Source organism: Xyrauchen texanus, chromosome 13 (assembly GCF_025860055.1).
Source record: "Xyrauchen texanus isolate HMW12.3.18 chromosome 13, RBS_HiC_50CHRs, whole genome shotgun sequence".
Lineage (NCBI taxonomy): Eukaryota > Metazoa > Chordata > Actinopteri > Cypriniformes > Catostomidae > Xyrauchen > Xyrauchen texanus.
This window is the reverse complement of record NC_068288.1, coordinates 25,427,118-25,454,041: the sequence shown is the minus strand read 5'-3', so window position 1 is coordinate 25,454,041 and position 26,924 is coordinate 25,427,118. Positions and strand designations below refer to the sequence as shown.

The 26,924-nt window shown below is 42.1% G+C and overlaps 1 protein-coding gene across 1 annotated transcript in view; it reads left to right on the top strand.

Annotated features, from left to right (window-relative positions):
- The window catches only part of LOC127654086 (ribonucleoprotein PTB-binding 2-like), a 117,026-nt gene that overhangs the window by 11,781 nt on the left and 78,321 nt on the right, over nucleotides 1–26,924 (top strand). The window contains exon 2 of the mRNA XM_052141071.1: nucleotides 4,667–4,733. Coding sequence (XP_051997031.1) covers nucleotides 4,667–4,733 — 67 coding nt within the window. The remainder of the gene's footprint in view (nucleotides 1–4,666; nucleotides 4,734–26,924) is intronic.

The following is a 26,924-nucleotide window of genomic DNA, read 5'->3' as shown; positions in this document are numbered from 1 at the left end:
TACTTCTTCAGCACTGCTGAAAAACCTAAATATCTTATTCAATGTTGTTTCTAAAACAAGATAAATCAAATTGATCTTGTTTTAATGATTTTTAGATATTTTTACAGGAATAAAATACAACAATTATTATCAAGAATATGATTTTTGCCCTAATATCAAAGGTCTTACTAGAAAAAAAGAAATTATTATCTAACGTGAATTTTCTTGATAAAAAAATATAATCGTGCCTGGTAACGTGCATGTAAAATGGCTAGAAATAGCAAGCTGTCAATTTACACAAGGTTTATTTCTATTTCTTCTGCTCCAAATTTACTTCAAACTTACTTCTCTGTCTGGTCATATGAATTGTAACACATCACAAGAAAGTGATTCACCGCTGTTCAAATGCACTTTGTCATTTGGCATATATGACAATAAAATGCAAAGTAATCTCCTGAGCAATCAAATTACTTTTTGAATGTAACTGTATTATAATTACCAATGATTTAAATTTTAATTGTAGTGGAAAACAGTTACTTATATTTTGTATTTTAAATATTTAATCCAGTTACATTTATTCCGTTACTCCTCAAGCCTGCTTGTGTGTGTTTATAATAGAAAAATTATGATTTATTACTCTGTTCACTTTAGATTGAACTTTTTTTTTTTATCCCCCCTTTTACCCCCGAACATCTGTTTGTAAAGCATGTGATCAATTCATACACCTGGCCATGGTTCCCGTTACCTGTGCCACATGGCACGTACTGATGAGCAGAAGCAGAGACATTAATCAAGGGAAATAGCCGCCCCTCTCATATCTACAACAGCAACAGATGTTCAGCTCAGATTAAGGCAACTTGTACACATGCACAGACGCTGGTCCTGATATCTTGATCCATACCCAAAGGTTTCTGGATGCTTATTCAGACTTTCTGCCCATTTATGGGCCATTACAACATTGTATAATGCTCTGTGTTAAGAGAAAGCTATAACTAAGACAGACTTTACTGTGTGGGATGTGTCTTGGTGACTTTGATTAGAGGCAGAGGAAGGCAGCGTCTTGCTCTTTGAAATGGTAGTGAAAGTGAATGAGACAACTGTACTGCCATTTACCAAAGGATTCTGCAGGATATGAAGTAGTAAAATATTGTTTACATACTGTCGAAAGTCATAAATGTTTTCAAAGGTATGAGTATTTAGTACAATGGATTCACCACAATAAAAATACTGTTGTCATTTAGTCACCCTTGTTGTTCTTTTTACTATGATCTCACAGGAAATTGACATGTTGCTTCTGAAAAATCATGTATCTTGAAATTAACCTCGTTTAGCCATACAACTGATAAGTGCCATCCCCCATCAGACATTTTTGCATCAAGACAGATTCTGGTCCCAGAGGAACCAGGAAGTAATTATGTCCACAAAAACAATGGTTGCATTTTTGCAATAAAATAAAATTTTAGGGTTGGGGTTTGGGTTAGGGCATAGAGTTGTTAAAATATGCATTCTTGTTGACTGTATTACATAGATACAGCTAAAGAACAACAACTCACTTTTGGCACCACTCTGTGGACATGTGGAAACATCTCGGTTACTGTTGTAACCTCCGTTCCCTGATGGAGGGAACGAGACGTTGTGTCGATGTAGTGACACAAGGGGTCGCTCTTGGGAGCCCTAATCACCTCCAATCTTTGAGAAAAGGCCAATGAGAATTGGCGAGTGGAATTTGCATGCCACTCCCCCGGACACGTATAAAAGGAGCTGGAAAGTGGCCACTTATTCAAGTTTTGTGCTGAGGAGCCGAGACAAGGTCCCGGCCATTTCAGCGGATAGTACAGCATTGTGTCAAGAAGGACACAATGTCTCATTCCCTCCAACATGTCTGTCACTCACTCAACGTTATGTCGATGACACTAGGGGTCCCTATAGAAAAATGCCACAACAGCTGAACCGTGTTACATGAACTGCCAATGCAGGTGCAAGCAAGCTGCTGTGTGTGTAATAGCAGGTGCATCAGTCTGCACGTAACCTGGCATCTAAAGCTATTCTACATATCGGGAAAGGTATCCTTTTCCTTTCCTATTCTTTCAGGGGGAAAAGACCTCGCGGAGATCACATCCTGCCTGAAGGGGAGGTAACGTGGCAATACGACACGTAGGCTCATCCTACGCACATGGAAGAGGCGTGTTGGTAGGTCCTGCCTCGAAGGGGTGGAGCTTTACAAACACAGGGACTGGGGCAGAGAAAGCTTAGTAGGGAGACTGTACTGTGGAAAATACCTCACAGGGGGTTACCAGAGTAGTCGGCACCTGTGGAGTACCTATCCCAGTACATGGCATATTAGTACCCGTAGTAGTTCTGAGTGCGAACTCCTCCGGCAAATTCTCGAGGAAGGCGTCCAGGGTTAACGGGTTCGTGAACTCGCATGGGAAAGAAGCACATGCCTTCGCCTCACAGAGGGGAAAGGCACTGTACACAAGTGGTATACATGGCCAGCTGTCCCGTAACCTTACTTGTTAGTACCTGAAAATGCACGGGACAAAACTGGCTCAACCCAGAGACCAAAAAGCCTCGAAGGTATTGGGTGTTGCCCAGCCCGCTACCCTAGACATGTCTGCTAGAGAGGTGTCATCGGCCAGTGCCCACGAGGATGCCAGACTCCTCATAGAGAGTGCTCGTATTCCCAAAGGGCCGGGAACGGACTGGCCTGGTATGCCAGCACGATGGCATTCATGATCCAGTGGGCAAGCCTCTGTTTGGAGACAGCATTCCATTTCCGCTGTCCGCCAAAGCAGACAAAGAGCTGCTCAGAGCATCTAGAGCTCTGCGTGCGATCCAAATAGGTGCGTAAAGCACGCACTGGAAACAGCATCAATAAGGTTGTGTCTGCCTCCTCCGGGGCAGCTTCGCTTGCAGGCTCACCATCTGACCCCTAATGGGGTCGTGGGAACCCGGTCGGGTTCTCAGGATCACGTGAGAATCTACCGGACCGAACTCCAGGCAAGTGTCGCTGAGAGAAAACCCTCTTGATGGAGGTGAGCACAATCAGGAGGGCCATCTTTAAGGATAGGGCTTTCAGCTCGACTGACTCTAGCTTCTCAATCGGGACTCTCTGAAGGCCCAGGAGGACCTTGGAGAAAGCCCATGAGCGGAAGAGGCATGGCCTAGGAGAATTCAGCATCTGAGCGCCTCTGAGGAACCTGATGATCAGGTCGTCCTCAAGGACTTACCGTCCACCACATCGTCGTGCGCCACTATAGCGGCCACTTACACCTTCAAGGTGGAGGAGGACAGCCACCCCTCCAGCCTCTCCCGTAGGAGGAAATGCACTGATTGACTGCGCATCTCCCTTGGGAAGAACACCAATTTGTGAACAAATGGTACTTCAGGTCTGAGCGTGGATGCCAGATGGTGCCACGTCCCTGAAAGAGGAGGTCCTTCATCAGGGGAATTTGCCAGGGAGGCGCTGTCGCGAGAAGCATGAGGTCCGAGAACCAAGTCTGGGTAGGCCAGTATGGGGGCCACGAGGGTGACTTGTTCCTCATCCTCCCTGACCTTGCACAGGGTCCGTACAAGTAGGCTCACTGGGGGAATGCGTATTTGCACAGCCCTAGGGGCCAGCTGTGTGTCAGCGCGTCTATCCCGAGTAATCTATACAACTCATGTGCTATTTCTTCAAGAGTCTTGTTGACTACTTTTATGGTGCTTTTCTTGTTGTTTTTGGAGCTTGATAGCCCCATGGTAACGGCATTCATTGCATAGAAAAAAACAGCAACAACATTCTACTAAATAACATTCTCACAATGACCAGTAGCCCAGCACAGCACACATTAAGAGTCCCACCCAGTTTCAGTATGGCGCATCCCCCCACCAAATTGAGAACTGACATTTCTGTCATAACTCAAGTGTGTCCTTATGATTGGTTTGTTTGACCAGCTATAGAAATACAAAGGCAGTGTGGGCACTGGGTTATCTCTCTTACACACATTCTAGATGTGACAGCAGGGCCTGCTGTGTGCATAAAAGGAAAGAGGAAGAGATTTATGATGTGTGTGTTTATCTGACAACAGTATACACTCTGTATCTGTGTGTGGTTGCAGTTGGAAACTTTATTTTCATGTCCGCGCCTTCATTGTGCATATTTTCATAGTGATAAGAACATGTTGTTTGTCCGGAAGCCCAAATATCTGGATGATCAGTTAAACACAGTTATTATTATTATGATTTATGTCAGAAAGTTGGTTTAGGGTAAGCATGTCTGTTTTGTTTAACCCCTCATTTTATTTTAGATCACCTTTGGTTAATTTTAGGTACAAATTTTAGGTTATAGAGGTTAGTTTACTCATTAAAATCTCCATCTAATATTCATCTTAAAACCTTGTATTATTACAACTTAATTTTACTCGCTTTTGGCACATTTCACTGGGAAACTGCAGCCAAAAGTATAATGAAGCACGGAATATCACATCATGGTCACTTAATGCTCTTTGTAATATATATTCATGCAATACAAATTGTTGCCCTATTAAGTTAACACCTTGTAAACCAGCAAGTCATCTCCATAAATCTGTAGTGTGACATGATAAACATATTTATTGGAATACTTATTTTGTTTTAATTTCATCTATAATACTGCCTCAAGAGAACCACTTTTTCACCTATCTCTCCCTCTCTTCCTCCCCCACAGGAGGTCCATGACATTCTGCGCGAGTATGAGCTCAAATACTGTTTTGTGGACCGGAACAAAGGAACAGGTAATTGGCCTCCTTCAGTCATCCTACTGCTCTCATGTTTCTAATGGTTCTCTTCCGTCTCAGCCATCAGAATTCAGACCTCTCCAAAAACACCTCAAGTTTGCCTACTTTATTCACCTGAGATGTTAATTTCCTATGGTGGTGAATGAGCACTTACTGAGAATTGTTCTATTTTGGAGAACGCTCTCATGTCTCTAAGTGGAGGAACATTGCTGGTGTAGACAGGGTGTTAGTATTAACACTGTGTTTCTTTGCTAATGCTTAAAAGTAAATAATTTTTTAGCATTTGTCTAAACAGTTGCATTTTTTAACATTTAGTATTCCATGATTATTTTCCATTAACCTCATTGACCAACATCCACACTCCTTCAGACCTTAAAAAAAAAAAGAAATTATTTTGCTTAACAGAAGAGACACATAAAGACAGACTTACCAAATTTTGCACAACCTTAACCATGACCTCTCATGACAGCTTGTAATCATTTACGATAGCAAAATCGTTAAATAAATTCAATGTATGACTTTTATTCCCATTACAACAGCTCTGTCTGGTGGGACAACAAACATTAATTGAAATGTATTGTAAGATATTTGTACATTAGATCCAAATCGGGCCAGCACAGTCTGAAGAAACACACATTTTAGACCTGCGACATCCCAGAAAGAATCTTGCTATGGAAGGTTGCTACAAAAAAATCAATAGTCATATCTTATCAATTTTTTTCCCAATTTGTGTTTTGGCCAATAACAACATGCCATTCTAAACATATTCAGCTTGCTTTCCAAGACATAATTTGCAATGATGCAAAAGTCTATTGTTGGTCCAGGAACAATATACATCATTATCAACCCTAACCCTGGCCCTACCCTTTAAATGAGAGGGAAATGATTGGTTGAAAAGAATGTTGTTCTGGGACCAATAAGGATGTTGATCCAGAAACCTACTTGGGTAAAACACCTTTTGCAGACATGTTAAGAAATTGTACAACAAACATAGAACGAAAAGATTTCTTCTTACTGTTACCACCAACCGTAGTCGTCAGATATGGCCACTATTGAATTGAGCCTCTGCAACATAATACTGCAAATACAGCTGCAAATTTCACACATGGGTATTTTGCACAGTCCTGTGTTAACCCTAAGGCTGATTATCAACCTGCATCCTGGCCTGCTAAATGTCGTCAGTGCCTTAAACCCCTGGCAGCATGGCAAGCATTCCCATATGCTCTAATTAACAGTATCTATGGATAAGGGTGAAACACTATGATGATCTCATCCTGCAGCTGCTCTGGACATGTCACCTCCTGCCAACACCCCAGCAGAGGCTCCGGTGTCAGGGGTCTGAGTCCAGTATGCCTGTGTGAGGTACGCTGGTACAGTGGCGGTACTTTTGCTCTTCAGTAATGGTCTGAAACTGGTTATACAGCTTGTGTTAAAGGCATCACCCAAAAATGAAAATCATAAAAAAGATACGTTATGCAGAATGTTAGTCTCAGTTACCATCCACTTTTTCCATACAATAAAAGTGAATGGGAGGAAATGTGCAAAGGCAAGCAAATATTGATAAGAGACTGCAGAGAGATAAGGCAATCAGGGATGGAAGAACGAAAGACAGCTTATATGATTGTTCAAGATGAAAAATAGAAATCTTACTGAAAAAGATTTCTTGTCTCATCTGGCATGCAGCCCGGAATTGAAATATGCTCTGATATCCCCAATGCTGGAGGCTTACAGTAAGGGAATTTCACACCTCCCCCTTCTTTCTCATGTTATAGTTGCATTGTGTTGCATTATGAATGTTCCTAGGCTAAATTATCTGTCCATATGCTTTTAATGCCTGCCAGGGAAGAGCTGCCATCCAAAACAAAAATAGTGACAATAGTGGCAAGCTCTCATTTCAAACTGCCCTTCTAAGAAGTGCAAGTCCGAATTGTTTCTAAACTCAGAGCTGTCACACTTGACTTGTTCAGGATCAATATCATTGTGATTTAAGCAGATTTGCCTGGCTAAATCTTCATAAGGTCTTGCCACTCTATAGTCTAGACCAGTGGTTCCCAACCCTGTTCCTGGAGGCCCCCCAACATGGCACAATTTGTACGTATATCTCCCTTTTTTGACATGGGCTGTGTCTTGTTTGGAAGGATGCGTCCTCCGGAGGTTGCATTTGTCATCCACATACGTCATCGAGGCTGTCTCATTTAATTTTTTTATTTGTATTTGTATTTTTTTTATTGGGAGTGCAAAAAAGGTTAACAGTTGTATAAATGTAAGTGCATATACATAAAAGGCATTGACAACAGATAACAATTTTTTTTTTTTTAACAAGACAGCCTCGATGAGGGATGCGGCCGACAAATTCGACCTCCGGATGAGTTGAATCAGGTGTGTTTGATTAGGGAGATATCCAAAATAGTTATAGTTGGGGGGCCTCCAGGAACAGGTTTGAGAACCACTGGTCCAGACTTTTTGATGCTCAGAGGGACTGTAACACTTTCACAATCTGGGCTATGACTGAGTCAGGAGGCAGCGAGCTAATATTTTTATTACTCTTCAGCATCATTCACAAAACTTTAAAAAAAAAAGTGCACTCAGTGGCCAAGTTATCACACAGAAATGAGTCAATAATTCTTACACACACACACACACACACACACAGGACTCTCTCTGGTCTGTCTCTGCCACTCTAACGCCTCGTGCACCTTTTTATGTCTCCCTCCACCATCACTACAACAAGAAACAGGTGTTAGAGTTAATGATAACCCAGGTGACAAACCCTTAGTCAGATTCATGACCATACCCCGATCACCACAGGAACGAATTCACTAAACTGACTTTTCACTAACCACCCGCAATCAGCACTTCAATAGCGCTGCGTCTATTTAAATTAAGTAATTGTCATTCCTTTCCGCACAAATACGCGCACTTCATTCACATAAATTGTCCGCTTGATAAAAGTAGGCAGCAAAATTAATTTTAATTGAAAGAGATTTTTGTGTACATTTTCTGTCAGTCATACCAGCAATAACTCATCAAATAATGATGGAGAAGAGCATTATAACTAGGGAGTAGTCTAGACACCATGCTGTGTAGTCATGCAAACTTTAGGCATGTTAAAGAGATGATTCAGGTGTCTGGATCACAGTAGTGTGGTGATGCTGCACAGTTCCGGCAGAGTGTGTCAGATCACAGTGGTCTGTTGTATCCTTTGCTATATGGCACAATGAATCGCTATGCAAGATCAGAAGTGCTTATGTAAATTGCATTCAGCAGCAATTTTATAAGTGAGTTTGTGGCATTGCCTGATCTGCATAAACTAGCTTGCACTAAAGCAGCATGCAAATAATCTTCGCTTTTACCGGGTGCAATTAATTCTTCGTGAATTCCCCCCTGAGTGTCATAGGAAGAATCCAAGCTCAAAGAAAAAAATCGGAACCAACCTTTTCTGGTCTAGTGTTCGGCGAGTTTAGCTGGTCGGCTAGCTGGTCTCTCGGCATGACCAGCTGAAGTGTGCCCAAAACTCTAAAAGCAACATACCAGAACACCCTAACCAAGCTGGGAGACCAGCTAAGCCCAAAAATTCAGCTGCGGATGGTTTAAGCTGGGCCTTTTTTTCAGCAGTGTATGGAGGTCCTCTACTCTCAGAACCCATGTTGCTACACCTGAGGCACAAACATCACCACGACAAGCTAAATTTAATAAATTAGCTCAGTTTTGCGAATCCCAAAGGGATTCCTGAATCCTCTTTAGACAGGGGAAAAGTCACCTGTGTGCGTAAGAAGTCTCATGTCTTTAAATGCCTAACAAGGCTGGTAGACAGCTCTCTCCTTTTGCAGCTGCAGGCACTCCAGCTTTATAAATGTTTGGATTAGCTGGAAAGGAAGGCAGCTCCTCTTCAGAGCTGCTCAATTGGTATGGAATTTTAATATAAATTGTTGCCTGACCTCAAATGTACTTTTTCTTAGATGACAGTATACATCTTACAAAAGTCTGCAAGTGTTGTGTGTGGGGCTTGGCGATATGGACAAAAATGTCATATAATATTATTGATATTTAATTTCATATTTTTCGATATCGACATATTATCACAATATCAGGGTTTCCGCAGGGCATTGAAAAGCATTAAAAGTCATTAAATGGATTTTGCAAAAATTAAGGCCTTAAATGTCATTAAAAGGGCTGCACGATTTGGGAAAAATGTCATATTGCGATTATTGAGGGTAATATTGCGATTGCGATATAATAAACAAATGATATCATGAGTCAACTTGCTTGGTTATCAAGGAAAATGCACAAATAGATTACTGATAATGCTGAAATTTTTATTTTTCAACTCAAACAAACTAGCAACAACATCTATAAATGCACAGTGTTTTCAAATTAAAGTATTTTTACAAAATTAAATAATATCTTTGCATTACTGCAAACATATTTTCTCAATATTACACATAAATAAAATAGAACAATAAATAAGAACATCCGAATTTTCACGAAAATAAGATTGTCTAAACAAACAGGGACATTTAAGCAGGATGTAACTTGTACTGTGTATAAACTCTTTTGAAAAGGAAACTGGATATAAAAGTGTGGTTCACTCAATAAAACCACTAAAACTGTTGTTGTGTGTGCGCGCGTTTGTGTGTGCGCGTGTGTGTGTGTGTGTGTTTATTGTTGTTGTAATTTTAATGTTATTTTTCACATAAGATTGATCTTATCATGATGATCTCATCAATGATGCAACACGTTGCAAGCTGCAAACAGCGGGGGTGAGAGACGAGCATCTCCGTGTTAGAGTGCGCATCAGCCGGCGGAACTTTAAAACTCTCCCCGTCTCGACTCCCGCTCAGATTGGCTCTCTTCCGCAACTGGTTGAAGCTCACCGAGAATGACAGTTTTGGAGTTTGTGTTTATTTACATGTCACGCACTCGAACTATATGAACTTTAATTAAGGATAAAATAAAGATATATCGCTAAGCTGTGATCTGTGTTTCTATCAGACACTCGAGCTGCAGACAGCGATGGTGAGAGACGAGCGTCTCCATGTTAAGAGTGTGCATCAGCTGGCGGAACTTTAAATTGCTCCCGGTATCGACTCCCGCTCAGATTGGGTCTCTTCCACGACTGGTTGAAGCAGCTCTGACCACACAGAGAATGACAGTTTTGGAGTGTGTGCTTATTTACATGGCACGCTCCCGTATTATATTAACTTTAATTATTGATGAAATAAAAGACATATCGCCAAGCTGTGATCTGTGTTTCTGTGTTATTTTTTCTGACCACCAGTTCAGTGTCAGTCTGCTCGGCGTCCATCACCAGAAACTCACATGACATGACCACACCTGCCACTCGTTAAACTGACTGGTTTATTAGCGGTGTAGAAAATGAGAATGGGCTGTCACATCCACACATGCACTTATTTATTCAATAAAATCGCAGCATTTGCCGTCATATAATTGCACAGGCTGCCATCGTGATTGAAATTGCGATATGATTAATCGTGCAGCACTAATGTGTATGTATATACAGTATATGTATATATGTGTGTGTGTTTGTATGGCATTAACATTTATAAAAATGGCATTAATAAAGGCATTAAAAAGCATTAAATTTGATTTGATGATACCTGCAGAAACCCTGAATATACATTTCATACCATTAATGGGGTAGAAATGGATTCCATACTGTCTGTATGTTAAACCTTAAGAATGAATGTAAACATAAATTATTTGTTTACAAGTAAACTCCACAGGGTAAGGTACATTTTAATTTACAGTTCAAGAAGTATACTTATAGTTTAGGATATTGTTGCTGTCAGAAGAAAAAAGGTTTTTCTTATAAACAGTTGTAAGGGGGTTAAAGGGAAAGGAGGAGGCGAAAACTGTCTAAAACATATAAAGAATATTTAATTAAATAAAAAGACACACACAAACACATAAAGGGCAGCTGCCTGTAATTCTCTCTCTCTCTCAAAACTGTTGTCACTGGCCACCTTTATCCCTCGCACGCCCCATCAGGCTGATTGGGGAACAGGCGTGGGTCTATACAGCCAGGCTCCGCCCTCCTCCGCTCTACACTCCTCCCGGCATTGCTCTTTCCCTGGGGAGGGGTGTGCCTTGTTCCCCGTCTGCCGGCTGGTCATCCCTGCCTTCCTCGACCTGGGAGGAGAGAGGAGGGGAAAAACATCAACAAAAAAACTAAATAGGGGAGGGAAAGGCCAACACAGGGAGAGAGAGGAGAGAGAGAAGAAGCTCAGTCACCGGTTCTCTGATGCACCGTCGCATTTCCCCGATCACTCCTCCACACTCTCAGGTGGATGACAGCCGCTCCTCCCCAGGCAGACCGGTCAAACCTCCGACCCCCAGCAGACAGAACGCCCCTCCGCTTTTCTGGCGGCACGTGGGGACACTCCTCCGCCCCTGGCAGCGACTCCATCGCTTCAGACGGTCAGGGAATTCCGTCCCTCCTCGCTTCGTGTACAGCGGCCGTTCACCGCGTCCAGTCTTTGTTATTGTCATACTCATTAACGTGTTGTTTTGTTGGGCGTAGGCATCATTTTAATAAAGTAATAGGCACATGGAGGAAACAAGTGTTAACAGACATTATTCTTTTAATGTGTCACTAATCCTGCAAAACCTCACTGGTGTGATGATAATTAGTGATGCACTGATCAGGAAATTTGAGGCCTATAATCCAATTTTTTAACACTAAGATCGGCCAGAAAATAAGAAAGTATTTTCCAAATTAAAATTACATTAATTGTGAATTGCTAACATTTATTTGTATTGAAAACTGTTATGAATAGTTCTGTTGTCAAAATCAAAAGGTCACTTTGACATAGTGGTAACAAAAAACCATGAGAGCATCACACACAGAGATACTTTCAAAAATAAGAAAAATCTATCCATTACAAGCTCTAAAATTGTTCCAGTGAGAAATAATTTATATATATGATTTGTTTACTGTCTTTGGCATCTTGTTTTAACACAAATCACAAATTATTAAGCAATGTATGAAAACGCGGTGTCGTTACTGAACGTTAAACAGTTATATCTGTTATTAGAGGTATTATGGCCAACATTAAACTGAGATGAGATGAGATATTGAGAGCACCTGGAGAGCGTGCATGTTTGATTGACACCGAGAGCACTCATGTTAAAGAGAATAAAAGTGCTCATGATCGCTCAAACAGTCTCTTATCGCGCCACACAATGTCTGATTGTCACGTTTACTTAGATTTGTATTTGCATGTTTATTTATTGTTTAATTTGTTTTTACACCCGTTTGCAGCCTTTATGTCTCTTCCTGCTCACTGTGCAATGAGTCAGATTTTGATCGGTGGCTGATCGATCGGTGCACCCCTAATGATAATAATGTTGTCACTGGTGTGTGATAATCCCAGTAGTTCTCTCCCTGGCTTCAAATGTGCTGGGACGATCAGTTGTGCAACAGGAAGATTGCAGCACATCTTAAAGCCCGCAGTAGATACATTCTACATCCTCCTGTCCTTCTCCTGAGTTTTTCCTTCAAAGTAGCTTGGCAGTGGTCTTCATTAGAACTAATGTAGATTTGCCATAATGTCATCATTTTCATACCGGTGTGTATCCGCGTTCAAAACCGGTAATACCATTAGTTGGACACTCAGTGATGCTATGGTGAAATTTTCATTGTTCAATGGCAAAACTACACAATAATTCAAGGCAGCTTGTTTTCAAACTTTTAATTTATTATTTATTTTAACTATATGTAAAAATAAAGTGCAATCAGATTAAATTGTGTGTTGTTCAACAAACCTCAACTAACATGCCACACAGCAAACATAGGCTATGTACAAATCGAACATGCCAAACAATAAATATGTACAGTAGTCATGTAAAAATCAATTGGTCATGAAAGAACATGTCCACCTTTTCAGGCTTGAGAAGTGATCTCTTGGGAAGTTCACTTCATTCTGCGCCGTTTCAGACGCGGTCCTTGTTGCGCAAATGCACAAATATTTTTTGCCACATTTGCCAGCTGCAGGTAATGCGGCTCGTTGCCATTCCACGGTAGATGTCACTCTTTTATGGAATTATACATTAGTTAATTCCGATAATGGTCTTAGGAAGCGCCCTTGAGCTAAAACAACACAAGACACATAGAGTAGAATGCAGGTATATCTTGACATGTTTTGAAGTAATTTTTTAAATGACAAGCTGTTAGCTGTCAAAGAGGTCCAACTAGAACATAATTACACTGAAAAACAGAGCCGACGGATGCAAATACACGTTCATTGCGAACAGCCCCAACAAATAGGCCTAATGGAAAAGGCTACGACCAGGGAGGGAAAAAAAATAATATATATATCTCTATATCTATATATAGATATATATATCCACGTTTCCTTCTAATAAACACCTATCTTTCCCAAAAGAATGAATCAATGGAGAAAATTATCCGATCCCGAATCCAGATGTGCTGCAGGAACTTCTCTCAGCGACCGACCTCGCCCTTAGAGCCACGAAGGTCACAACGCCGGGCAGACGATGGCCACGCTCGTGGTCCAGGAACGTCATCTGTGGCTGAACTTGGTCGAGATGAGAGAGACCGACAAGATTCACTTTCTCGACGCCCCAGTCTCCCAGTTCGGCCTCTTCGGAGACACCGTCAAGGACTTTGCCCAGCAATTCTCTGCGGTGAAGAAACAGACGGAGGCCATTTCTCATATCCTGCCCTGCCGCAAGTCTGCCGCCATGGGCCATGCCCCGTCTGCTCGCCGAGGGCGTACCCCTGCGAAGAGACAACAGGCTGCTCCGCCTCAACCTGGGCCCAGCTCTCAGCCCACGCGTCGAGTGCCCCGCAGGAAGCAGACGCCCCCCGTCTCACAGACCCCCTCGAGGACCCGGAAGGCTCCCAGGCGCTCCAGAGACGGTCGACCCAGAGCCAGAGATGTTAACTCCGGAGATGGTAAGACCACTCCGTCCCCCGGTGGAGGGCCGGGAGGAGAATCTTTTGTTGAATTCATTTCATTTGCCACTCCCCTTAGACGGGGCTGCGGTACCCAAATTCTGAATAAAAGAGCTATTTCCTTTGTCTCTGGTCATCTGGTCTGCAAATGCCGTTCTCACGGCACTCTGCCACCAGATCTCAACAGTCTCGGCATGCTGGAAGCGGACCCCCCGCCTTCAGCCCCACGACTGTTCCCTGGCCGGCCGGTTCTGACGAGTCCAGAGGACGCCGCTACAGGACCTCCTCCTCAGTAACTAACCCGCCCCCTGCCGGGTGTGCGGAGCAAGGTAAGTGCTTCGAGACCTTTCTCAGCACTAGAGCCTCGGGTACATCAAAAATACTCGTCCCTTTGGTGCCCCTAGCACAGAGATTGGATGCGTGGCTCTCACTTCCCAACCCATCACGCTGGCTGGCCCAGACCATCCGACTCTGTTACGCAATTCAGTTTGCCAGGCCCCCGGCCCCTGCCCCCCTTCGCGGGCATCCGCTTTACTGCAGTAGACAGCGAACATGCCAAATCCCTTGCGGAAATCACTACTCTTTTACTCAAAGACGCGATAGAGCCTGTCCTTCCAACCAAAATGAAGAAGGGTTTCTACAGCCCTTACTTCATTGTACTTAAGAAAGGCAGGGGCTTACGACCGATTTTGGACTTGCGAGTTTTCAACCAGGCTTTGCTCAAACTCGGGTCCGAGGGGGGGTACCCGACGGAGCTGCACCCGCTGCCATCCCAGATCGCTTCCAGCGCCACCCGCACCGTCATCAATCCCGTGGGAAGAAGGAGCAATGCGGGGGGCGGCTGGAGTGGCTTGCTTTCTGTTGAAAGGGAGCCGCGACCGCAACATTGCCATGGTCATGCCCTCGCAGTGAGAGCATGATCCATCCACAAATGCGGCCTTGGTGTGATCGCTGCCCAGACACACGAGACAACGCCTGTGGCTGTCTGAAGCGGAGAGCACTCTACCGCATCCAGGAACTACACAGGGGCGGAAAGGCATCTTTACGCGTCCTGAAAAGGATGTTCAACGCCGCTGTGTATTGCTCTTCTAGTGAAAAATATACTCTTTTAGAGGAATCACTCTTTTAAATAACTCTCTTAGAGTTTTGTTTCTGCACTGTGGAAGCGCCCAGGGGCACATTGCACTGCCGTGCAAGAAGGAGAAATAGCCGCTGTAATGCGCCGTCAATCCAACAGCATGCAGAGCATCAGAGGAATACTGGAACTGGTGTGACTTTGAGCAAACAGCATGCACAACCATTGGCTCCGAAGAAATTTTCTGAATGAACTCATAGTATTTCCTCGCCTTTATACCTGTATGTCCGGGGGTGGGGTATGCAAATACTAGCTGCCAACTTCTCATTGGCCTTTTTATAGATCAGAGGTATATTCAGTGATACACATCTGATTCGAATGTGTAGATGTAGAACATGAGTTAAATATAAAAAAATTATCTTAATTTCATCGATATAAAATTATAATTTTTTTGAATATATATCAATCAATTTTATCGCCAGCTCTAGTTGTGTCTAGGAAACATTAACAGGTAGTAATAAACATATATATTAACATGAAATAAATATATTATTTATTGTTTAATCAAATTCAGCCTCAGGGGTCCTGGAATCTGGAATCTGAGTTTGAATCCAGGGTGTGCTGAGTGACTCCAGCTAGGTCTCCTAAGCAAACAAATTGGCCCAGTTGCTAGGGAGGGTAGAGTCACATGGGGTAACCTCCTTGTGGTCACGATTAAGTGGTTCTCGCTATCAATGCGGTGCGTGGAGAATAGCATGAGCCTCCATATGCTCTGAGTCTCTGCGGTGTCATACGCAGTGAGCCATGTGATAAGATACACGGGTTGACTGTCTCAGAAGCGTAGGCAACTGAGACTTGTCCTCCACCACCTGGATTGAGGTGAGTAACTGCACCACCACGAGGACCAAGTAAGCAGTTAGAATTGCGCATGCCAAATTTGGGGGGACAAAGGGGATAAAAAAATAAAATTCAGCCTCATTTTAACCTTGATTTTATCATTACCTTAAAAGTTAAATCTATAATTTCTGCACATCTAGTGCACCAAACGGAACTGAAAAAATACAGACTCTTTTTCAAACAGGTTACCCAAACAGTCTTGCCATCCGTTTGTGTTCCATCTACCTTTCAGACCACCTGTTTGGACATAGGTAGTCTCAAAAATATATCAATGGTTGGGCCAGTTTTGATGGCTTAAACAAGCAGAGCAAAGTTTTGATAACATCAGAGCCACAATGTTGCACTTTTTCAAAGATGTCATCCTACCAAAGCCTTACTTGTCTCTGCCCATTAAACTGTATTTAATAAAGTATTTTAACATAGAAAAATACACACTGAAATTTCTTCTTACTCAGTTCTCCTCTAAACTTTAAAATACATAGTTTATGCAGAATGATTAAGGAGTTTCACTCAAATTCAGGAGGACATTGTTTAGGAGGACAGAGTTTAGGAGTAGGTCTATGGTTTCTTTTTTCTTCTGCTTTGGCTAAATATTATAGGAGCTAACAGAGCTAACAAGTAATAGAACTACACTTCATTGTATAGGGATTTCTGCATGCAGGAATATGCGAGAGCTGCTGTCTTTAATGCACTGAAGTATCTGTAAGTACAGTCACTCAGAATTTTGTTCATATAACTTACAGCAGTGGCAGAAAAACGCAGAGCAGAAAGTAATGCAATATAATCTACACAGTAGCATCTTTAAATTAATTGTCAGTGTCTAGAAAAGCCATTAAGGATAAGACCTAACCTTCTCTCTCTCTCCCTCCCGCCATTATATATGACTGCATGGCTTTTCTATACAATTTATGCACATGAAATGTACCTTGTGTGTGCTTATTCTGGACCCCCATTGAAGATAGTAAGAAGCGGTTGTGAAGAAGTTTGTTTCCCCATTATTACAGAACAACAGAGGGGGTTTGTTTATGTGCATGAGCAGGCACAAGAAGGGATTTGCTTCAGGCTGTTGCTTCATCTCTTTAGGTAATGAGGATTATTTATCTTCCATCTTCTATGCAAAGTTTACTCGAGACTCGCCTCAGTGAGCCCAACAAATTGGCTCCGCACTTTGAAATAATTAGTTAATGGCTCTACACGTTATAAAACAAAGCCTAATTTAACACTCAAAACCTACCTTCAGCCTCCATGGATTTTCCTATCCAGCATAGTTATTTATAGAGTTAAAATAGCTCACTTGTTTCAATAGGGGCATCCATTCTGTGATGGAATTCCGGAGGAATGTGTGGTGTCCCAGACTGACAGCGGGATGACAATGGATGTGGTGGGCATGGGAATTAAAGCTAAACAATGGGACATTTGTTTTAACTACACAGTCTTGTAATGAAGACATACACGGATCAAAAGAGCTTATCCTGGTTTGGCTCTATCTACACTGGCTCAATAGGCCAAGTAAAAATGCTGAACTTAATTACTTATGGCTATATTTTGGAATATGTATGTAATCTTGTTTTATTCTTACCTTTAATTATCTGCTAAGCACTGTAAGGTAATAACGTTTGATGTTTTTGGTAATAATGTTTTAGCAATAACTTATTAATGAAAAATATTATAAGGTTGAAAAAACACTATGCACAATTGAGATGCATTTATTTATTGTAAATTATTGCTATTTATAATGTTATTGTGATGAATAGTGGAAATAGTATCTCAACTTGATAGTATCACATTAATATCCCATTAAACATCAATCATTTTCTTATGTATTTTTGGAGAAAACATTGACTTAGGCCTGAGAAGTTATGCATAAAACACCTTTTGCTCTGAAATCTGAGATGCTAGGTTCGTTAAAGAAACAATACTGATTTTGATAACTGCCAGCATAGTTTAAATAGATAAATTTCCAATCCTTTCTGCTTTATATTATATTATAATACGAAGTACCATTATTATATTAAGGCCCTTGCACACTTCCTACAAAATCATTGAATGAAATTTTGTGATGATATTTTGATCAAAATCTGGAGAAAACAAAAGTGTTTTTGCATTCATTTTGGTGATTCATAACAGTTTGCCATGGCAAACTTTCAGAAAAACTTCATATAGGCACTTAAACACCTTCTTACTGCCATTGGTCCGTGTCAACGAAAGGTAGGACCTGAAGCTCCACCTACTTTGAGCATGACAACTATTCCTCTACAATCAGTTAAGATCAGTCAACATGAAAACAACGGTTTGCAGAGTTATTAGCGAGCTGGTGCAAACTTACCTACAGTACACGTTGAGACATTTCCCAAGAACATGTCATGTGATTTTTTGTTTGTTTTTGTTTTTTGTTTTGTTAGTCTACCGAAGGAATCAGATCTCAATCTTTTTCACTCTGACAAGGAACGAACAAGCACTTATCCATGAGTGTACTAGGGCCTTTTCTGTGTGCAGTTTAATTTTTATGGAGAACACTTTGCTAAATGTTTCTTTTTATAACAAGAATTGGCTTGATATAATTACAGTACTGTGCAAAAGTTTTAGGTACTTGAGAAACATTTTTTATAGTGAGGATGTCTTAAAAAATAATGCCAAAAATAGTTTTCATTCATCAGTTAACTTCATACAAAGTTCAGTAAACATAGAAAAGCAATATTTGGTGTGAACACCTTTGCCTTTAAAACAGCCCATTTCTCCTAGGTACACCTGGACACAGTTTTTCTTGATTGTTGGCAGAAAGCATTTTGGAGAATTCACCACAGTTCTTCTATCTATTTAGTCTCAGTTGCTTCTGTCTCTTCATGTAAGCTCAGACTGGCACGATGAAATATATATATATATATATATATATATATATATATATATATATATATATATATATATATATATATATATATATATATATATTAACAGTATCTGTAGTTCAGATGCAATCTTTTCTATAGTGAGGAATTCAGATCTCAATTAAAACTTTTCCTGCAGGGTAATGCAGTTGAAATGTCTGTAGAGTGTTTCACAGTGCCTTAGTGACCGTGACGTTGGAAATGTAATTTGATGAAAGTCTCTCTCTGCGTAGCCACATTTTTAGCCTTATTCAGGTGCATAATATATAAGGGTTAGCATACAGCCCTGCTGATCTTTCCCAATTAATTTTGATAGACCATCAATGTTCTGTTCTTTCATGGGCTACTGCCATAAATGTAATCTAAAGGGCTCATATCTGCACTTTTGAAGAAATATTTCCCAAGCATATTCTGAAAAGTAGCAATTAGGGATAATTATGTCAAGGTATCTAATTAAGTGATCAGTTCCTGTTGCTCTTTTTGGTGTAGCATTGCCTTTGTGGTGGTTTTATGTGGCGAAGGCAAGCTGGTCGTTACAGATAATGTCGATTAAGAGGTCTTATAAAGAGCTAATTTATAGTTCTTCTTTTTAATGGTAGGCAATACTGCTCAGAAGGGTGGGAAAACCTTGATAACACAAAATGGCTGGGGAAGAATATTGGGCATTGCTGAAAATATATTTCTCTGACTTTAGTATCCTCAGAATGAAAAGTATCAAGCCAATAGACTGGGCGACATACAGAATATTAGTAATATTTGTAATAATATGATTTTGCTGCTGATATTAGATTAATCAACATCGTAAAAATTGCAATGATGTTAAGATTCTTTTTTTGTGGCGGGGGGGTGTAGCTTAGCTAGTATTGACGCTGACTACCACCCCTGGAGTCGCGAGTTTGAATCCAGGGTGTCCTGAGCAGGGCTCTCCAGTGCGAGTATTTCACTTGCATTTGCCCCTAAAAATAGATATGTGCGAACTGGAAAAAAAAATTACGAGCACAGTGTGTGATTAAAGATTACAAACGTAACCCCTCCTTTTTAAGATATTTGTTTAAAAATTACAAAACCCACATTCCACAAGCGGAGTTTTCTGTGATGACGCAGTCCAGTCAGAGAGAGAAAGCAAAGGAAAAAAGTAGCGGTATAGGCGACATCGCGTTTTATTTTAAGCGAAAAAGAGATGAGGAGAAAGAGGAATTTGGTGAGGGGGATTCGCAAGGTTCAACTAATGAAGTCTCTTCACAAGGTTTACCGGAGACGGCTAACGTTAGGGATGCTGAGAGCAAAGCTACCGTGACCACAGCTGTCACTTCAACGTCCACTGTAGCTGGTGGAGAGAGAACATAGATTCAATGCAAATTGGCTCAAAATGTTCCCATGGCTAGAGTTCGAAAACAACGTCATGTTCTGGGCATGTAGAGGGCAGAAACAGGTGGGCAACTCGTACTTCGTGTCAGGAAACCCGCATCTGAAATAGTGATGGGTCATTTCTGAACGAGTCGGCTCTTGTAGGTGAACGTTGGGAGCCGGCTCGCATATCAGAATCTATTTATACAAATATATAAAAAAAATAAGATATGAATAACCAAAAGATTTAAAAATAACGATAATATAGGCCTAAATGCTCAAGCGCACACATTAGTTCTGACTGTCTGCTCAGACTAAAAGCCTCACCTGTTGTTCCTGTCAACCAATGAACCAAAGATGCGTGAGGGAGGGCGGAGCCAACTTATGCTGTTCAGATTGTATTTGAAGTGTTACATTTATATGCACTTTGTTTATATACATTGAAAAGTTATACTTTAAATGCTCACATGAAATATCATCCTTCTTTTTTACATTTATTTCAATTTGTGGGACGCTGCAGTTTTGCAAATTATTTATTTTTCTTTGATATGGTGCATTATTCTATTATCAGTAGGCTACTGCCGCTACCTAAATGCATACTATGCAGTTTGCGTAGGGCATCAACTCCCTAGGGGGAACCATCTTACCCTAGGATGGCACCAGAAAGTCCACCGGCTGCTCTTACTCGTTCGCTATACGTTATTCAAGGACCCGAAAGCAGTTGCGGAACACAGACAATCGCTTCACGCTCATATCACGTGTAGGGCATCAATTTGGCCAGTGGTGGATCTGTCTATTGTGGTGTTCAGATTGCATTCGTTTTGAATGGTTAGATTTATATGCACTTTGTTTATATACAATAAGTTATACTTTAAATCCAAATGTTTAATAGTATTATTTTTCTTAACAAATCTATGCATTTTTAAATAAATTGTGGTTAAGGTAGAGTGTAATTACATTTAATAATTTAATACGAATCGTTTTAACACCAATTATGAAAAGAGCCAGAATGCCCATCGCTAATCTGAAAAGAGATAGTATAGCGAATCATAACATCTCATGGCGGCATATCCAGTGCTCTGGATGAGACAGGAGAAACCATCAAGCTCGGTGTCAGCAGCCTTGAGGAGGCAAGTGCTGCAGTCTGAGGAGGAGAAGAGGAAGCACCTGAAAATAAAGATAAACATCACATACTTCATTGTGAAAGAAGAAGAACCTTTCGTCAAATTTGGGCCGCTTATCAGACTCCACCACAAAAACTGAGTTTACATGAATCCCACATACAACAATGTGCGGAGATGATCGGTCAAATTGCTGACATAATGAGAGATCGCTGGCTGACCTCTAATTATGCCAGACGGTCAACATACAAAAGCAGCTGGATAACTGATATCCTTTGATTTTAGTAGGCATAGGTTCAGTGTGTGATTTGGGAGGTATGTGCTGTTCCACAGATGTGTGCCCCTTAGTACACGCACACACACTCATACACACAGTATAAATATGTATGTAATAAATTGTTTGTTAATAAACTCTGTATTTAATTTTCACTGTGCTCCTAAATTTCTTTGTGTGCTCCTAAATTTTTTCATTTAGGAGTGCATGTACTCCTTGGGAAAAAAGTTAGCGTAGAGCCCTGCTGTGCTGAGTGATTCCAGCCAGGTCTCCTAAGCAACCAAATTGGCCCGTTTGCTAGGGAGGGTTGAGTCACATGGGGTAATCTCCTCTTGGTCGTGATTAAGTGGTGCTCGCTATCCATGGGGTGCGTGGTAAGTTGTCTATGGATCGCGGAGAGTAGAATGAATCTCCACATGCTGTGAGTTACTGCACCACCACGAGGACCTAGTAAGTAGTTGGTATTGGGCATTTCAAATTGGGAGAAAATAGGATAAAAAAAAAAAAACGTTTCTTTGTTTGGCCATTAAGTTAAGCCTTATATTTGGCCATCCTAAAGACCATGGCATTATACTAATTTTACAATTTCATAATACTTGCTATTCTCACTACAAGTGTATGCAATTTAAGTCAGATGATTTAATACACTATTCTGATTTTAACTTTCTTAGAATTAGTTTGTTTAATTCAGCTCTGCAAACTAGTTCAAACTAGGGTTGCAATGGTATGAGATTTTCATGGTACAATAACCATCTCAGAAAATATCACCTTTTTACGGTATCACAGTATACGGTATTACACAATTATTATTAACAGTTACAATGACCCTTAAAGGAGTGAACAAATGCTTTATTATAATTGAAACTTGTAACCATTTTTTAATGGAAGTATGTGTAAAAAAAAAAAAGTCTCCCTTTTGAAAATAAATAGAATAAATAAGAAAGCAAACCGAATTATAAGCATGATAAAAAATGTCATGTAACTATAACATGTTATATAGCTGTTAGTTCCCCTTCTGTCACTCACTCGACGTTGTGTTGACGTTGAGAGCTTTGAACATGGCATCGTTGCGGTCGCGGCTTTCCTTCTTCCAGGGGAAAGCCACTCAATTGGTCACATCAGTTTTGAAGTCTGTGCTCCGTGATATCGATGGAAGCCCGGTTGTTGCTCGCATGTGACAGAGAGAAGAGAAGAGCAGTAAGCTGGTTCCGTTACACTCCTACGAAAATGCAAATGAGAAGCCTTTAGCTAAGTGTGAGATTATAATTAAATCTGCCTCGGCAGTCCTAAATAGGCTATCACTTGGGTGGCCATCAAAGCATCTGCTTTCTGCGACCCAGTCCGAATAGACCTGCAACCCACTTTTAGGACCCGCCAGTTGACTTGTGCCAAAGATCTTTGTTTATCTTTGGCACAAGTTGACAAGTCTGACAGGCAGTCGAGGAGGAAAGGAGATGCACACCGTGAAACCGGTATACCGCTGCAAACTTAGTTCAAACTGTCTGTTTTGAACTCTGATTTAACTTTTAAATATATATGACCAGTCAGAAGAAAGAGCCAAAGGTGTCTGTTGTGTACGATCTTCTGAATAGCAAAAACAGAAATTTCCCTTTTTCAGGACACTGTATTTAAATTACTATAATCCAATTACTTTACAGATCTTTTTTGTAAAAAGTTTTAAACAATGTTTTCCGTACTTGTTCAGTGAACCATAAACAATTAATGAGCATGCACCTGTGGAATGGTCGTTAACTTAGGACACTAAAGAGACCTTTCTACTGACTCTGAAAAACACCAAAAGAAAGATGCCCAGTGTCCCTTCTCATCTCCGTGAAAATGTCTTTGGCATGCAGCATGGAGGCATGAGGACTGCAGATGTGGCCAGGGCAATAAATTGCAATGTCCTTACTGTGAGAGGCCTAAGACAGCGCTACAGGGAGACAGGAAGGACAGCTGATCATCCTCGCAGTGGCAGACCACGTGTAACAACACCTGCACAGGATAGGTACATCCGAATATCACACCTGCAGGACAGGCACAGGATGGCAACAGCAACTGCCTGAGTTACACCAGGAATGCACAATCCCTCCATCAGTGCCCAGACTCTCCGAATTAGGCTGAGAGAGGCTGAACTGAGGGCTTGTAGGCCTGTTGTAAGGCAGGACCTTACTAGACATCACTGGCAACAATGTCTACTATGAGCATAAACCCACCTTCGCTGGACCAGACAGGACTGGCAAAAAGTGCTCTTTACTGATGAGTCACGGTTTTGTCTCACCAGGGGTGATGGCCAGTTATACCGAGGCCTGTACTCTGGAGCGGGATCGATTTGAAGGTGGAGGGTCCATCATGGTCTGGGGCGGTGTGTCACAGCATCATTGGACTGAGCTTGTTGTCTTGCAGGCAATCTCAATGCTGTGCGTTACAGGGAAGATATCCTCCTCCCTCACGTGTTACCCTTCCTGCAGGCTCATCCTGACATGACCCTCCAGCATGACAATGCCACCAGCCTTACTGCTCATTCTGTGCATGATTTCCTTTAAGACAGGAATGTCAGTGTTCTGTCATGGCCAGCAAAGAGACCGGATCTCAGAGGGCTAGGGCCATTTCCCCCAGAAATGTCTGGGAACTTGCAAGTGCCTTGGTGGAATAGTGGGGTAACATCTCACAGCAAGAACTGGCAAATCTGGTGCAGTCCTTGAGGAGGAGATTCACGGCTGTACTTAATGCAGCTGGTGGCCACACCAGATACTGACTGTTACTTATACAATCCCCACCACCATTATTCCATTTCTGTTAGTCGCATGTCTGTGAAACTTGTTCAGTTTATGTTTTATATGTTTATACATGTTAAGTTTGCTTAAAATAAAAGCAGTTGAAAGTGAGAGGATGTGAACATTTTTATTCTTCCACAATACAGATCCTTCAAACATGGACATGTATGCAGACAATAGCATTGAAATACTCTGCCATCAGTTCATCATGTCAGGATGCTTCTCATGCCTCTGACAGCACTTCAGTGATCTCTCTCAACAGTGGCTTATCACGCAGAATTTAAGTACCAAAGGGAGGAGAAGAACACCATTAGAAGCCCACAGGCTGTTATTTCAAGCCTCAACTCTTGTTATGTGTGCTGTTGTTTGCTATACCCAGTCACTAAATAACAGATTTACAGCAGTGAAATTAATTTCCGTCTGACTGTTCACACTCACTCCCGATGGACAGATCATCAGTGTCAAATCAAAGCTGTTAAAACTACCAGTATCTGATGTATATAATCAATGCAGGACAGCAAACGGTTACCCAAACTTGGCTCGTATCGTGTTGAATTTTTCCTTCGAGAATCACAAATTGGGAGAGAAGCGTTATGCTGTCCCATGTATGAATCAGTCAACACTGGTGAATATAATCACTGTTAAAGCATTTGTGTGAATCTAAAAAAAAAAAAATTGTCATGAAAATAATGTCATTATGCAGAAAAACTTATCGGTCCTTAAAATAGGTTTCATTTTGATTTAGCAAATTGTAATTTCCTATTTCTTTTGCCATGTTTTGGGGTAAAATGTGACCCAGATGTGTTCTTTACAGGTTTAGTCAGATTCACCCATTTATTTACGGGATGGTTGGAATTAAAGCATGTATTTAGGTGATGATCAGATGTACATGATTCAAAACAGCATGAATACACTACATCTGAACAATCACCCAGCATGCAGCATCTCAATCTCACAGATGAGGAAGATAGAGAGAGGGGGGTGCAAATGGACCCAATAGTGGCGTGGGAGTCTCGTTGTCCACTTGAAGCATTGGAGGGGCAGTTTACGGGAGCGTGTGGGAGTTACCGCTAAGCCCGACAACTACTTCAGGCAGATGACTGATGCTGGGAAAGCAGAAGGAGATCATCATTAATTGATGCAGTGGCAAATGTAGGCGGCTTTTGAGAAGAACACATACTCTTACACTCAAACATGCACTCGCAGGAGGACAAAGGCCAAAGTCGTGTATGCTGAAGAGCAGAACACATTTGAATGTTGAGGCTGCACAATTCTGGCATTTTAGTGCTCCATTATCAGAGATATTTGCTGCATGGATTAAACAGGACTTATGCTGTTATTTAGTTTATGTTTCTGTATTAAAACTCTAAACCTATTTAAACTTCCAACATGTCCTAACCAAACACAATGCGGAAAAAGTGACAAGCGATAAAAAATGTTCCTTCAATGTTAATGCCCCCGCAAACTTTTGGAGAAGTTCTTTGTTTTTTGTTCAGAGGTAAAAAGAATATTGAAACAGCAATGACAATGGGGCATCATTTTGCAGCACTTTCGGCTCCATTTCATGGCGACCCACCGGGCTCCCTATGGCCAGTCCACCCCTGGATGATGGTAAGTTTGCACCAGCTTGCTAATACATCTGCACGCTGGTGTGTTCATGTTGATTGATCTTAACTGACTGAAAGGGAATTAGTTGTCGGCCTCAAACGAGGTGGAGCTACAGGTCACATCTACCAATGATGCCTTGGGGCCAGCACGCCCAGGCTGAGGCTGCCGCTCAGATGACCGACATGCTTTCCCGGGCCGACGCCAGCGTGGGCTTGGACTGGAACCCTCCGTCCTCCCCACAGCCATCGCGGTTGGATGACTGGTTCCTGGGGTCTGGGCGGCACTCACAGCCACGCACCCCCCCCCCCCCCCCCGGTCCAGTTTTTCGCGGAGGTGCATGATGAGCTGACGTCATCGTGGAGGGCACCCATCTCCACTCGTCACAAAGCCACTTGCTCCGCTCTCGCTATTCTCGACGGCAGAGCGGCCCACGGGTACATGGCGATTCCCCCGGTGGATAGGGCTGTTGTGCTCCACCTGTGTCCCGGAAACCGTAGCACCTGGCGGGGTCGGCCTGTGCTCCCTTCCAAGGCCTGTAGGACAACATCCTCACTGACCGCGAAGGCCTACAGTGCCGCCGGACATGCCGCTTCGCCCTGCACACTATGGCCCTCCTGCAAGTCCACCAGGCCAAGGCTCTCAAAGAGCTGCACGTAGGTAGCCGGAAATCGCTACTCTTTTACTCAAAGACGCAATAGAGCCTGTCCCTCCAACCGAAATGAAGAAGGGTTTCTACAGCCCTTACTTCATTGTACCCAAGAAAGGCGGCGGCTTACGATCGATCTTGGACTTGCGAGTTTTCAACCGGGCTTTGCTCAAACTCCAGTTAAAAATGCTCACCCAAAAACACATCTTAACTTGTGTCCGGCATCTAGATTGGTTCACAGCAATAGACCTGAAAAACACGTACTTCCACGTCTCAATTCTGCCTCGACACCAACCCTTTCTATGGTTTGCGTTCGACGGCCAGGCGTACCAGTACAAAGTCCTCCCCTTCGGCATGTCTCTGTCCCCTCGCGTCTTCATGAAAGTCGCAGAGGCAGCTCTTGCCCCACTCTGAGAAGCCGGCATCCACATACTCAATTACCTTGATGACTAAATCATACTGGCCCACACAGAGTTACTATGCGCTCACAGAGACCAGGTGCTCAGGCACCTCAGCCGCCTGGGGCTTCAGGTCAACCGAGAAAAGAGCAAGCTCGCCCCGGTTCAGAGCATCTCTTTCCTCGGTATGGAGTTAGACTCAGTCTCAATGTCATCACCCCTCAC